This window comes from Mobula hypostoma, chromosome 19, assembly GCF_963921235.1.
Source record: "Mobula hypostoma chromosome 19, sMobHyp1.1, whole genome shotgun sequence".
Taxonomy (NCBI): Eukaryota; Metazoa; Chordata; class Chondrichthyes; order Myliobatiformes; family Myliobatidae; genus Mobula; species Mobula hypostoma.
Genome location: NC_086115.1, coordinates 39,371,201 through 39,387,391, shown reverse-complemented (window position 1 = coordinate 39,387,391; position 16,191 = coordinate 39,371,201). Strand labels below are relative to the sequence as shown.

At 38.8% G+C, this 16,191-nt stretch overlaps 1 protein-coding gene across 2 annotated transcripts in view; it reads right to left on the bottom strand.

The window, feature by feature from the left end:
- Positions 1–16,191, bottom strand: part of dntt (deoxynucleotidyltransferase, terminal) — a 329,435-nt gene that overhangs the window by 214,808 nt on the left and 98,436 nt on the right. For both annotated transcript variants that reach the window (XM_063071749.1, XM_063071750.1), the window contains one exon: positions 14,234–14,350. In XM_063071749.1, coding sequence (XP_062927819.1) covers positions 14,234–14,350 — 117 coding nt within the window. The remainder of the gene's footprint in view (positions 1–14,233; positions 14,351–16,191) is intronic.

Below are 16,191 nucleotides of genomic sequence, written 5' to 3'. Positions count from 1 at the left end.
TGGAATTTAAAGGTAGTCATGGGTGGTTTGATCGGTTTCTGAGGCGAGGACAGCTTCATAGTTTAACGTTTACCGGAGACAGTGCTTCAGCTGATACTGAAGCTGTCAAAAAGTTCCCAGCAGAACTGAAGAAAATAATTACAGAAGGTGGTTATTCGTATACGCAAGTGTTTAACTGTGACAAAACTGCAACTTATTGGAGTCTTCCCGATTCCGATAAGTGAAACTACACTGTACATGCAACACACATCAAAGTTGCTGGTGAACGCAGCAGGCCAAAGACCCAAAAAATATCCTACAAAATCATGCCAAATAATACATAAAAACTAAAATAATAGTTACATATAGTAAAAGCAGGAATGATATGACAAATACACAGCCTATATAAAGTAGAAATATTTTTCTGCAGCACTGTCTAGAGCAGCGAAAATCTCACGGCAGCACTCTTGGCGGAAGTGCTCTCAGCAGAAACACTCTCTCTGGTAACCTTTAAGCTATGAAGCTGCCAAATCACACCAAATAACATATAAAAATACACAGCCTATATAAAGTAGAAATAATGCATGTACAGTGAGTCCTGACGAAGGGTCTCGGCCTGAAACGTCGACTGCACCTCTTCCTACAGATGCTGCCGGGAACGTACAAAAATTTTCCCATATTAATAAATGGTAATTGCTTATTCACTTTACGACATTCCGGCTTAAGAACCATTTCATTGAAACAGTCTACCTTCGGATAGCGGGGGAAACCTGTATGTCAAAATGAATTTCAGTACACCTAACGGCAATTAGCATAGTCACAATCCATTATTCTCTTAAATTTTAAGTGGTGCTTGTCAATTTAAAGCCTGGGTGCCTTAGTGAATCAATACCTGATGAATAGCATAACCAGTGCTGGCTACATGCAGTAACTACAAGTGAGCAGGAAGCAAACTTGGCATGTTTCCACACTGCAATCAATGCACATGGATTAATTGTGCATCATGATTCCTGGGGCTGTTTTTGCAGCTCTCCAGTGAGTCGTCATTGTGACTGAAATCTGAATTTCAGCCAAGCATATGAATTCAAAAACATTTCTGCTGCAGTAAAATTTGCATCAAAAGTTCCGTATTTGTTCCTGATTTAATCAGCATCACTGCTTTACATCTCTCTCTGGTTCTGCGTAATGATCTTGTGACATGTATCCCTAGCTCTTCGGGCAAAGATGCTCAAATGCCAATATGTTATATTCTTTATATTTAAAATATAATTCCATCACTCTAGAAATGTTTTCTTCAGGTTATTCCCTGTGAAAAAAATAAGTTTTTAATAAATCCATAAGTAATGGATGTGGGCTGGTCCAAATAACTCCACCATGGACAGTCCCTAGCCCAGCTGTGAAAAAGACCAGGGTTGGATACGGGACCAGCAATCCTATCCCATAAAAACCCAGAGCTACAGAAACACCAGCAAAAGCTCCAAAGACCTCATCCCTGTGAGAGGAAGGATCTTCGAAGATGGGCTACACCTGGGGCCAACTTGGAACACTGGCCCAGGACAGAGGGTTCTGGTGAGCTGCTGTCAGCAGCCTATGCCCCATAGCGGTGATCGGCTTAAATAAATTGGGTCTCATTGGTCCTGACTGAATTTTTGTATTTTAAAAGGTTAATGTGCAAAGAAAGATATAATGGTGAAGTTCGTATGTCAATCACTGTATGACATAATCTTAGAAACTGAGCCTGACCGGGTTAAAATAAATAACTGCATTCCCTTCCTTCAGCCAAATTGAAAATTATTTTCTCGCTGCAGTTGTAAAAGCTTACATTGCTTCTTTATTTCTTCAGGTAAAACTAAAAGGGATTTTTTTTTTTTACAAAAGTACATGCAATTTTTGTGGAGCATTGCTGATAGAACGTGTTACAGGCAAACCATAGCAAATTCTAGTCCTCCCAGAGGCATGCTACATTTCTAAGCATAATGTGAACACTCTGGCATTCTGCTTATTTCTACAATAACTTTTCCACTATTATTAACACCTGACATGGAGAGCAAGATTAGATTAAAGACAGTAAGAATATTCTGACCTAACAGCAGGTGCAGACTATTAAGAAGACATTTATTTTTCAATCCAGCCCTATTGCCATAAAATCCACCCAGCTGGGGCTCTGAATTTTAGAGGCCACAACTCCAAATGAAATCACTTACTCAAAGGTAGTTTTGAAGAGTAAAATCTCGGGGGTAGATTTCCTTGTCTCATGATTGCAATTCACAGTACCTATTCATTCCTCATAGTGGTGTTTTCCTACCACAAAACATACACTGTACATATTAAAATAGCTGTGCATATTAAATAGGCAAAAATGAATAACGTCTATGGTCTCTATCAGGTCAGAGGCTACACCTTGAGAGTATATTATGAATCAATTCTCAGTGGCAATAGGCCACCTTAAGCTTCCATCTTTCATCTTGGCGAACAACTACCAATGCCTTGATTTTAACCAATGAAATTTCTAATAACTCTTATAAATATTTTTTATATAATGCTTTGGTCTGGACATTTCTACTTCATGGGGCTTTAACTTCTTACGTTTGTTCTCAGCCTATATGTACTAAAATAGTCTACACCATTAGAAAATGATACGACTTTGTTTCTGATAATGAAGGAATCTTATTCAGTATTGAGAGATTCAGTCACGGTGCCTAACTTTATCCAATAGCAGGCGATCAAGGATATGCTGTCAATTCCATAACTGCTGTCCAGAGTTGAAATCAGTGCTACATCAGAGGAAGGTATCAATGGACAGCAGAGGTCAAAGTAAGATTAAGACAAATATACTGTGAAATCCTTCGGGCCAGGGAGGATGAAAACACCCCTATACTGAGTCCTAACAAGAAAACAATAACGAACAACTGATGAGCTATTTTTAATGAATGATATTTAGTGGCCAAGACACTGAGAACAACCCTTTTGTTTTCAAAATAATGCTCTGGAATCTTTTACACCCAATTAAGACAAGAATAAAATGTATTTTCACCAATGCAGTATAATGAGAATGTTTTAATGATCATAAAGTCAAAGAGTACTACACAGCAGAAACAGCCCTTTGGCCTATCTAGTCCAAGACAGCCTATTCTTCTGCCTAGTCACATCTTGCCACATCAACAAATCTTTTCTCTCTTACTTGTTTATCCAGCTTCCACTTAAAAGCATCTGTACTTCTAGGTTATTTTCTTTTGTAATGAGTTCCACATTTTAACCATGCCCTTGCTGAAATAATTTCCCTTGAATACTATATAATATTTAGCTTTAACTCTTTAACATCCAAGTTCAGAGCATAATGTGCAGAAAACCAGGAGCAAAATGGACTAGATGTAATTTGGCATACATAACAGCTGATTATCCTTCCAACTTTGTCTGAGTGTGTCATCCTCCCTGAACTCAAACCCAACTATGCAAATAATGAAAGCACCCTGCTGAAGGACTAAGGGATTACTTTAAGCTGCAGAAATGACAACCACCATTCTGTGAGTAGTTGCTGACACTAATGTTGGTTCTGCAATTTTCTTTTAGTTCTTTCAATTAGAAGCTCAGGGTGTGGTTGGCTGGAGAGCCCTGGGTGGGGTTGGGGATGAGGTGGCTAGAGGGGAGGAATGGGAGGTAAGAAAAGCTAGACATTTACATTTATGTACATACCCCGTATCTATTGACTGTTTTTGTCTTTTGAACAGTTGTCTAATAAATATAATTTGCCTAGATCACACATTTTCAGATATTTACAGATTAGAAACTTTCTGAACGTTATTTTATCTACCTTTCTGATATCACATCAAATTGAAGTTACAGAAAAAAATTTAAGTTTAAAACCCTATCAGGAGAGTTTAATATCATTTATTTATGAATTTCATTATGAAAATACGCTTAGGTACTTCCGATGAAATTATTAATGAGTGGGAAAGAGGACTTCAGATACCTTTACCTACAGAGAAATTTGGAGAAAATTCTTCAACTAGTTAATACTTCTTCAATGTGTGCCAGACACGCTTTGATACAATTTAAGGTGGTTAATAGGGCTCATATATCCAAGGATAAGTTAGCTCGCTTTTACTGCCATATAAATCCTGCTTGTGATAGATGTAATTCTGAGGTAGCTTCCCTGACACATATGTTCTGGTCTTATCCTCTTCCAGAAAAATATTGGAAAGATATTTTTATATTATTTCAGTAGTTCTGCGTATTGATTTACAACCTCATCCTATTACTGCTATTTTTGGACTATCAGTGATAGACTCTAGTCATTTATCCTCATCAGCTTGTCGTCTAATTGCATTTGTTACATTAATAGCCAGAAGATCCATTTTACTTAAATGGAAAGAATCCAATCCCCCTACTATATTTCAATGGTTTTCCCAAACAATAGCATGCCTAAACTTGGAAAAAATTAGGAGCAGTATTATGGATCCTTCAGTTAAATTTGAAGAAACTTGGAGGCCATTTATTCAATATTTTCATATGATATAAGTTGACCCTTTCTGAATCCTTTGCAGTAATTTTTTGTTCATGTATAGAGGAGCAGAGTTAACGACAAATAATAACTTTAGCCGATGTAATATGACAGCCCAATCTTTGTTTGTTTTTTTTAGTTTAGGGTTTTTTTTCCTCTTTTTTCACTTTTTCATGGTTAGTTACTAAGAGGTTGAGAGGCGAAACTACATTTGTCACTTGGAATCTGTGCTTGTACATGTTGACTGTTATTAATATAATCCCAATCTCTGTATATCACTATTATTATTGTTATGTTTATTAATTTTGAAACTTAATAAAAAGATTGAAAAAGTTTTTAATCAGTCTTTGAATTATAGTGAAGAATAAGATATATTGTAGCATAACAAAACAAATGTGGGAATATCTGTTATTTAGTGCTTTGCATTACATCTTCAGTTTCAACTTATTTCACGGAAATTAATGGGGGAGGGGTTTATAATCTGTATTTTATACAGTCGTAGAGCACTACAGCACAGAAACAGGTTCTTCGGCCCATCTATTTGGTGTCAGCCTCATCTTCTACCTGTCCCATCTACCGGCACAATGACCATAGCCCTCCATCACCCTCTCATCCATATACCTATCCGAACTTCTCTTAAATGTTACAATTGAACTCACATCTATCACTTTTGCTGGCAGCTCACTCCCCAGTGGCACCACCATCTGAGTGAAGTTGTTCCTCCTCAAATTTCCCTTAAATCAGAAGAGCATCATAGGAAGTCATTCCTGCCTGTGGCCATCAAACTTTACAACTCCTCCCTTGGAGTGTCAGACACCCTGAACCAATAGGCTGGTCCTGGACTTATTTCATAATTTACTGGCATAATTTACATATTACTATTTAACTATTTATGGTTCTATTACTATTTATTACTTATGGTGCAACTGTAACGAAAACCAATTTCCCCCGGGATCAATAAAGTATGACTACTACTACTACTACTACTACTACTAAATATTTCTCATTTCATCCTCAGCCCATGACCTTTAGTTCTAGTCTCACTCAACCTGAGGAAGGAAAGTCTGCATGCGTTCACCCTACCTATACTCCACACAAATTTGTTACCTCTGTAAGATCTCCCCTCACTTATCTTAGATGTTTTTCCAACTAGATAGCAGGATGTTAAGAAGGCTGAGGCTCTTGTTAAGGAGGAAGATTGCCCCAGAACAGCCTGCAGCTGGGGGTCAGACAGACTCTCTGCTGCTTGCGATGAGATTGGAGGGGAGGGGCACTGAGGGTGGTAAGGATAAAGGGTGATGACGGTTGGACAAGAGTTGGCTGGGAATCCACTGAGATGGGAGATCATGCTGGTGATGAGAAGGGGGTCAGGAAAGAGTATCTGCCATTGTCGTTTAAGGGACAATGATCACAAGATTTAATGATGACAGTGACCATTGACTGAGTAGTCAATCGGGAGGTCAATCGCTATAAAGGACATTGGTTATGGATGAGTTACAGTGACCCAGTGATCGTGCAAGTTGTCTGTGGACAGAGAGATTTCTGTGACTGTAGGGATGACCCATTTAGGAGTGCCAGTGATCACTGGGGCACAGAAGGGATGGGCAACTGGTGAGTTATAGCACATCTCTGATCAATACAAGGCAATGATCAGAGGGAAAGGGTCAATAATTACAAGAGGATGAGGGTTAGTATGTGTAAGAGGACCATGATTTTGGCAAAGTTTCAGTTGCAGTGACAACATAAAAAATGGGTTTGCCTGGGAATGGTCAGGGGTACACTTCTTCTGCAGGCCCACGAGTACCTTTTCCATCTACTATATATGTGTCCTTGCCTCCCTTTAGCTCCCGGCTGTACCAATAGGAAAGCTGGGGAGTGAAAAAGCCCTAAGTATGCAACCTTATTGAAACATCTTAATAACCAACTTGTCTCCTGAGAACCTGTTGGTTGCCCAAGGCCTGTGCCACATCCATTAACAATAACAGGATAGGCCAAACTGCGGCAGTTATCATATTTGGTTGGTGAGCCAAAGAGTTTCAATGTGCATTGTGTTAAAACACATACTTTAGCTTATCATCAGATTAAATATAATTGTCCAAGTGCATGTGATGGAGTCATAGAGATATAGAGAGAAACAGCACAAACTCAGGCCCTGACCGAGGAGACTGTCTTGATCATTGCTAAAAGAGCCATTGCTGAGCCAGCAGCAGGGTTGAAATCATTGATGATGAGTCTCGCAGCATGCCTAACCCTTCTTTCCTTTCATAAAACTTTCTTCAAGCTTTAGGTGACAAAAAAAAACCACCTGCAGCAGCCAAAACACTCCCCGAATACATCAGAAGTAGAGCAGATGGAATAGCACTCAAAATGTGTAGAATCACAAACCAAAAGAAATAAAGCAGAAAATAGGCAATAAATAATTTATGTTGTCTCCAGTCAGAATTGGAAGGGTTTCTTTGTGCTTTTGAAAGCACATTCACCTCTAAGTGATAAAAGACCAGGAAGATCCAAATGACTGTGCTTGCTTCAAATCAGTGTGATTAAGTGATTAATGTCACAATCTAACTAACCCGCACTAGGCAAACCATTTCACACACTCCCCACTGAAAGTATGGTAGAAGTGATTACTGCACTTTTTTGTAGGCTATGTCCCTTGTTTATAGCAACAACTCACTCCAACCTGCAGTGTGGCACTATAATGATGCCAAACGGATAGACCCTATCAAAACAAATGACACGTAATTTTGGTGGCTGCAGAGATCACAATTCAAATATTAACTTAAATTTATTATCAAAGTATACATATGTCACCATGAAACCTGAGATTCCATAAGACCACAGGACATAGGAACAGAATTAGGCCATTTGGCCCTTCTCTGCCATTCAATCATGGCTGATCCTATTTTCCCCTCCGCAGCCCCACTCCCCAGCCTTCTCACTGTAAACTTTGATGCCATGTCCAATCAAGAACCAATCAAGCTCTGCCTTAAATATATCCAACGACCTGGCCTCCACAGCTGCCTGTGGTAATAAATTCCACAAATTCACCACCCTCAAGCTTAAGAAATATCTCCTCCTCTCTGTTTTATATGGATGCCCCTCTATCCTGAGGCTGTGCCTAGACTGCCCCACCATGGGAAACATCCTTTTCACATCTACTCTGTCAAGGCCTTTCAATATTCAAAAGGTTTCTATGAGATCCCTGCTCATCCTTCTAAATTCCAGTGAGTACAGACCCAGAGCCATCCATTTTCCCTCGTATGATAACCCTTTCATTCCAAAAATCATCCTTGTGAACCTTCTCTCTACCCTCTTCAAGGCCAGCACATTCCTTCTCAGATGAGAAGCACAATATTCAAGCATCACATCCCCACTCTTGTATTCTAGACCTCTTGAAATGAATGCTAACATTACATTTGCCGTCCTCACCACTGACTCTACCTGTAAGCTAACCTTTAGGGTGTTCTGCAGAAGGACTGCCAAGTCTGACTGCATCTCAGATTTTTAGATTTTCTCACCGTTTAGAAAATAGTCTGCACATTTATTTCTATTACTAAAGGGCACGAACATTTGTTTTCTGACATTATATTCCATTTGCCACTCTTGCCGATTCTGCTAATCTGTCTAAGTCCAATCAGCCAAACCTCAAACTATGCCAGTAACTTTCCTGTAATGCCATGGGCTCTTAACTTGGTAAGCAGCCTCTTGTGTCACCTTATCAAAGGCCTTCTGTAAGTCCAAATATACAACATCCACTGCATCCCCTTTATCTATCTATGAGTAATCGCCTTAATTCAATTAATTCAAGTAGTAGAACTACTTCCTAAAGATATAAATATGAACTTTGGAGTAGCAAAGTACAGAACATTAAACATTAAGAAAGCTGCAATAGAGCTAGTAGAATATAAGGCAGAGCAACAGGACACAATATAACCGATGGATGAATATCAAACATGTCAATGATTTGGACTACAGTATTAATGGATTTGTGGCTAAATTTGCCAATGATTCAAAGGTAGGGGGAGGAGCAGGTAGTGTCGAGGAAACAGAGAGCCTGCAGAGAGACTTAGTTAGTTTAGGGGAATGGGCAAAGAAGTGGCAAATGAGGTACAATGTTGGAAAATGTATGGTCATGCACTTTGGTGGAAGAAATAAACAGGGAGACTATTATTTAGATGGGGAGAGAATTCAAAATGCAGAGATGCAAAGGGACTTGGGAGTCCTTGTGCAAGATACGCTAAAGGTTAACCTCCAGGTTGAGTCAGTTGTGAAGAAGGTAAATATAATGCTGGCGTTCATTTCTAGAGGTATATAAGTATAAGAGCAGGGATGTGATGTTGAAGCTCTATAAGGCACTCGTGAGATCACACTTGGAGTATTGTGTGCAGTTTTGGACTCCTTATTTTAGAAAAGATATACTGACATTGGAGAGGGTTCAGAGAAGATTCACAAGAACGATTCCAGGAATGAAAGGGTTACCGTATGAGGTGTATTCCCTGGAGTTAGGAGAATGAGGGGGGATCTCATAGAAACAATCCAAATGTTAAAAGGCCTGAACAGATTAGATATTGGCAAAGTTATTTCCCATGGTAGGGGATTCTAGGATAAGAGGGCATGACTTCAGGATTGAAGAGTGTCCTTTTAGAATTGAGGTGTGGAGAAATTACTTTAGTCAGAGGGTGGTAAATCTGTGGAATTTGTTGCCACGAGTGGCTGTAGAGGCCAGGTCATTGGGTGCATTTAAGGCAGATATAGATAGTTTCTTGATTAGCCAGGGCATCAAAGGGTATGGGGTGAAGGCAGAGAAGTGGGAATGACTGGAAGAATTTGATCAGCCCAGAATTGAATGGCGCAGCAGACTTGATTGGCCAAATGGCCTACTTCTGCTCCTATATCTTATGGTCTTATATAAGTATCTGGAATATCAACAAGTAAAGAAAATAGACCATTGGTGTGATAAAGGGAAAATTTCCAACAGAATTTACTTCAAGGCTTAAGAAAATCTGCCAAACAGAGCTCTACAGTAAAAATATAACAAGGGCATAAACACTTTTGCTATACCCATATTAACACATTCTTTTGGCATATTTTCTTGGTCTGAAACCAATTTGGAAAGCTTGCAAATAAAATTAAGAACTGAAATGTCAAATTTTAGAAAACACAATGTACACATTCAAATACACTTAGATTAATAGTACCTAGGACAGAAGAAAGAGGAATAACAGACATTACCAAAAATTACACAGAAGTCAGATAAAACTTTGAAGCATATATTTTCATCAACAAAAACAGGATTCAGCACTCCATGTGAGCACACACAATTCTGATAAAAAGTAAACTTAACCCAGAAAAATGACGAAATTTCACGATAAAAGAAAAAGTCAACCAATGGAAGATCAGAACCCTCCATGGAAGACAAACCTTGATCTGAGCAGACAAGGTGTTGACAAGGAAGTGTCCAAAGCCTCGCTCAGAATTGGAGACATCTTCTCAGAAACAGAGGGGTTCCCTGTGGCAATACAGGACCAGGTGGTTAACACAAAAATATCGAAAATACATAATAAGAGACCAACAAATTTAAGATGATAGATGCAGAAGATGCCAAGAGAAAGCAAAAACAATCCAACACATTACAGGATCCTGCAGCAGTTTAACTCAATCTGATTACTTACACAGGATCAATCAAGTGGCAAATATCATTCACCAAAATCTTGCTTTAAAATACGAACTCATAAAAGTTACCATACCTCACTATAAATACAAGCCTGATCCAGTTTTAGTCAGGGTCCTACAAATAATGTTATGACCAATCCATTATTACAGATAGGACAATTCATAATAGCCATCCAGATATAATATTATAGGATAAAAAAGCAAGAACAACTTACATAATAGATAAAGTCATTTCAAACGCGCACAACTTACAGAAATCATTAAGTGACAAACATAGAGATATGCTGAATTAAAAGAAGAATTTGAAAGACTATGGAACATGAACTTTATCCCAATAGTAATATTTAAAACTGGTACCTTCCCAAAGTCACTACACAAGAGCATTAAATAATTAGGCCTACACAGCAATATGTATGTAAATCTCCAGAAAGCCACATTACTAAACACCACCAGAACAGTCCAAAAGTTCCTAGCAATTGAGGAATGCCGAAACCTCAGCTTTAACCAGCTTGAGCTAAGAAACAATAAAAATACACCTAGAATAATAATAAATAAGTAATATACAATGTGAACATGAGATGAAGACTCCTTGAAAGTGAGTCCATCGGTTGAGGGAACAGTTCAGCGTTGAGGTAAGTGAAGCTGAATGAGATTATCCCCCAGTCCAAGAGCCAGATGGTTGAGGAACATTAACTGATACTGAACCTGGCGGTGAGGGTCCTGAGGCTCCTGTACCTCCTTCCTAATGGCAGCAGTGAGAAGAGAGCATGGTGTGGATGGTGAAAGTCCTTAATGATGAATGCTGCTTACTTGCAACAGTACCACCTCCCCCCCGCCGCCCCCCGCCATAGATGCGCTCAGTGGTAGGGTCAGTATTATCCATGATGGGCTGGTCTGTATCCACTACTTCTTGTAGGCCTTTCTATCAAGGGCATCCGTGTTTCCATATCAGGCCATGATGCAACCAGCCAGTAAACTCTCCACCACACAGCTACAGAAGTTTGTCAAAGTTTGAGATGACGTGCAGAATCTTCACAAACTTCTGAGAAAATTGTTCTTTGTAATGGCATTTATGTGCCATACCTAGGAGAGATCCTCTGAAATGATTACACTAAGGAATTAAAAATTACTGACTCTTTTCACCTCTGATATGAGGACTGGCTCAAGGACCTTTGGTTTCCTCCTTCTGTATCCAATAATTAACTCCATGGTCTTGCTGACATTAAATGAAAGATTGTTGTTATTTTGGAAAAAAATTTAGATTTAAATCTCTCTCAGAAATGTGTTGTAGCAATTATTTATAATATAATTATGAATTTATGTCCTGATGTATCTAATAAAATTAAAACTGATTGGGAAAGAGAACTTAAGATTATTATACCAATTGAAAAATGGGAAAAGATTCTTCATTTAGTTAATTCATCTTCTATATGTGCTAAACATGCGTTGATATAGTTTAAAGTAGTGCACCGGGCTCATATGTCCAAAGATAAACTATCCCGTTATTACTCTTATATAAATCCTATATGTGATAGATGTCACTCCGAGATGGCTTCTTTGACTCACATGTTTTGGTCATGTCCGTTGTTGGAAAAATATTGGCAAGATATTTTTGATATTATTTCAATGGTTTTGAATATAGACTTAAAACCTCACCCAATTACTGCTATTTTTGGGTTACTAATGAAAGAATCAAATCATTTAACCTCTTCAGCTCGTCAGATAATTGCATTTCTTACTTTAATGGCTAGAAGATCCATTTTGCTGAATTGGAAAGAGGTTAACCCCCCTACTATATTTCACTGGTTTTCACAGACTATGTTGTGTTTAATTTTGGAAAAAAATTAGAAGTGTGATTTACGACCCTTCCATTAAATTTGAAAAAACTTGGAGGCTATTTATTCAGCATTTTCATATTATGTAATTTGGCCATTTCCAAACTTATTTTACATCTCTGTAGTGTTGGTTGAGAGGAACGGAGTTATCGACACTAAGGTTTTCTTTTCTCCCATTTTTTACAATGTTAAAACAGCCCAGGTCTTTTTTTCAGTTTAGTTGATTAATTCTGTTCAGATTAGCATTTTTTGAGGGGGTTATTTTTTTTCTTTTTTTTTCTTTTTTCATGATTTTTGTCCAGATATTTTTTTTTGTTATGTATTATTCATTGGTATCCTATATGATTGGGAGTTTTGTCAATCAACTCCTATTTGGTTCCATAATTACTCATGTTAAGTATAACAATGTATTCCCAATAACTTTGTACTATTTTTATGTTATGTTTATATTTTATGAAACTAATAAAAAGATTGAAAAAGAAAGAAAGATTGTTGCTGTGGCACCATTCAGCCATATTTTCAATCTCCTTCCCAAATGCTGATTCGTCACCGCCTCTGATTTGGCCAATGATAGCGGTGTCATCAGCAAAGTTAAATATGGCATTGGAGTTGTGCTTAGTCTCACAGTCATAAGTATAAAACAAGTAATGCAGAGGGTATGTACACAGCCCTGTGGTGCACCTGTTCTGAGGAAATGTTGCGAAAGAGATGTTGTTGCCAATCCAAACTGACTGGGGGCTGTAAATAAAGGAAATAAAGGATCCAGCTGCATAAAGAGATACCGAGGCCTAGGTCTTTGAGCTTATTGATTAGCTTTGAGGAGATTATAGTATCGAATACTGATCTGTAGTCAATGAAGAGCATACTGATATATGTACAGTGGCATGCAAAAGTTTGGGCGCCCCGGTCAAAATTTCTGTTACTGTGAACAGCTAAGCGAGTAAAAGATGAACTGATTTCCAAAAGGCATAAAGTTAAAGATAACACATTTCTTTAATATTTTAAGCAAGAAAACATTTTTATTTCCATCTTTTACAGTTTCAAAATAACAAGAAAAGGAAAAGGGCCCGAAGCAAAAGTTTGGGCACCCTGCATGGCAGTATTTAGCAACGCCCCGTTTGGCAAGTATCACAGCTTGTAAATGCTTTTTGTAGCCAGCTAAGAGTCTTTCAATACTTGTTTGGGGGACTTTCGCTGTGATACTTGCTAAAGGGGGTGTTACTAAGTACTGCCATGTAAAAGATGGAAATAAAAAAGCTTTCTTGCTTAAAATATTAAAGAAATGTGCCATCTTTAATTTTATGCCTTTTGGAAATCAGTTCATCTTCTACTCACTTAGCTATTCACAGTAACAGAAATTTTGACCAGGGGTGCCCAAACTTTTGCATGCCACTGTATCTTCTCTATCCAAATGTTCCAGAGCTGAGTGAAGAGCCAGCAGATGGTATCATCTGTTGACCTGTTACTCCGGTAGGCAAACTGGATGCAAGCTGCTTCTCAGTCAGGAGATGTATGTTTCATCACCAACCTCTCAAACCACTTCATCACGGTGGATGTAAGTGCTACTAGACAATAGTCATTGAGTCAGGTTGCCACTTTCTTCCTAGATACTAGTATAATTGAAGCCTGTCTGAAGCAGGTGGAACTTCAGACTGTGGTAGTGAGCGGTTAAAGGTATCAGAGAACATTCCAGCCACATGATCAGCACAGTGTTGAGTAATTGGCCAGGTATCCCATGGGCTGGATGCTTTCCGTGGTTTCCCCCTTCTAAAGGTGCTCTTCTGTCAGCCTCCGAGATTGAAATCATCTAGGGGTGTTGAAATTTGTGAAGGTGCCTCTATGTTTTGATGGTCAACATGAGAATAAAAGGCATTGAGCTCATCTGAGAGTGAAGTCTTGTTGTCACCTACTGTATGCTGCTTAGTTTCACTTTGTAGGAGGCGATACTGGACATAGCTGTCCAGTATCCTTTCAGTGATTCTAGTTTTGTCCAGAATTCACACTTCGCATGTGAGTTACCTTTCTGGAAGACTGGGACCAGACGGTGGTAAATCTTTGGAATGTTTGCGTATTAACTAGTATAATCCTTTTGAGATGTGTTGGGAAGTCAGTAGTCACTCTAGTCCCAGAGAAATCTTACCCATTGAACTTATTTACCACTTGTCTGCCAGGTAGGAAACAAATAATGTTAATTATAAAGCTATAATGCTAAAAATAAAGCAAAACACTTCTTGATGAGCTTTACCGTGAATATCTTGTTTTTATTGTCAAGTGTTGATTTCCTCTGACACGCAAACTGAGAGACAGTTGTCACCGGTGAAGCTGGTGATAGATCTGACTGAAGCAGGCAGGTCTTCTGCTCCTAAGAGAAGAAATGCAACAAAATTAAATGCAGAATTAAATAATGGTTTTCAGTTTCTCACTGGACCCATTGAATTATGAATTGTATGATGTTGGCAACAAGTAATTGCAGGCTTCACAGTAGTCATTAGCTAGGTTAATGAATTCATTAACTCAGCAAATGAAAGCTATGAAATCCGCATGTTGCTTGCAACATTGTTCAAGAATTAAAGATCCTCTGTAATATAAAAAAAAATATGATGCTAACAAAGTAGAATGAAAGAACTGAGAGAAGGGAATAGTATTTTTACAGGAGACAGGGTGGGAAGCATTATAGACAAGATAGTCGCGGGAATCAGCAAGTTTATAAAAGATGTTGGTCAAAAGTTTGTCTCCAGAGATGGAGGCAAAGAGATCAATAAAGGGAGAGGGGTGTCAAAAATGGACCAAGTGAATTTAAGGGCAGGAGTTGGAGACAAGATTGATGAAAATTGACAGGCTCAGCATGGGTGCATGAAGCAGCAGCACCAATGCAGTCATCAATGCAGCTGAGGAAGAGTTGGGGAGAGTTATATGCAGCCAGTGAAAAGGCAGGCATTGCTGTGGACCATGCTGGTAAACTTTGAGATAACAGATAAATCACAACTGAAGAACAGAACTTGCATTTTTTAAAACAAGTTTTTGTTTCCTTTTAGCCTTTCCCCCTAACAGATGTCACACTGTATAGAACCAGGCAGAGATCCCCTAAGATCAGGATTGCTTTTGTCAGGTTATATTATGTGGGCTTTTCATCTTAGGAGTGGCCACAAAATAAAGCAGCATTGGCATGGAATCTGGAATCTGGCAGAGCTTGGCTCAACACTAATGTCCGTCCCAAGATACATAGAACAGTGTTGCACTGGACAGACCATTTGGCCAATGACGTCTTGACAATCTTGATATCAATTTATACTAGATGTTCTCCATATAGTTTTGTCCATCTAAAAGCCTCTTGAAGTCCACCAAGGAGCCTGCTTCCTCTACTACTGCTGGTAACCCAAACCCAGCACAATGTCCTCGAGAATTTGGCATTTCTACTTTGTGGGAAAGATTCTGACTGTCTACCCTATCTATGCCCCTCATAATTTTAAAAGTCTCTTTCATGCCTCCCATCAGCCTCAAACACTATACAGAGAACAACCCAAGTTTGTCCAGTCTTTCCTTGTAGCTCATCTCTTCTAAACCAGTCAGCATCCTGGTAAACCTTTTCTGCACCTTTTCCTATGATGGAGAGAAGAGAAAAGCATGCAGGAGCTTTTCTCCAGGAGCAGTCTGACTTAATTTTTATATAATAGCATGACACAACACCCCTACCAATGAAGGCAAGTATTCCACACGCCTTCCTTACCACCCTAAATCTTATTCAGCCACTTTCAGGGAAGTGTGGTCCTGTCTCCCAAGATCTCTCTGTACCTCAATACTATTCAAGGCCAAACATTAACTATATATTTTCTCTTTTTATTTGATTCCAAAGTGCAACACCTCATGCCTGGAACGTTGTTGTGAGATTTGGGGGACTGAGCTGGACTTCTGGGAATATTAGAGCCAGAGTTAACGAATATTTGGATTAGGGTATTTGTGAACACTGACAAAAATTGACCCCGAGGAACTTAATGCTTTTGACCTGTTCCACTTGCGCACCACCGATGTAAATTGGGTTGTGCGGTCCGCTACTCCTTCTGAAGTCAACAACCAATTCCTTTGTCTTGCTGACGTTGAGGGGTGTTAATTTCCTCTCTGTACTCAAACTCTTTATTACCCGAGATACGGCCTACAATTGTTGTGTCATCAGCAAACTTGTATATTGAGTTTGATGGAAACTTG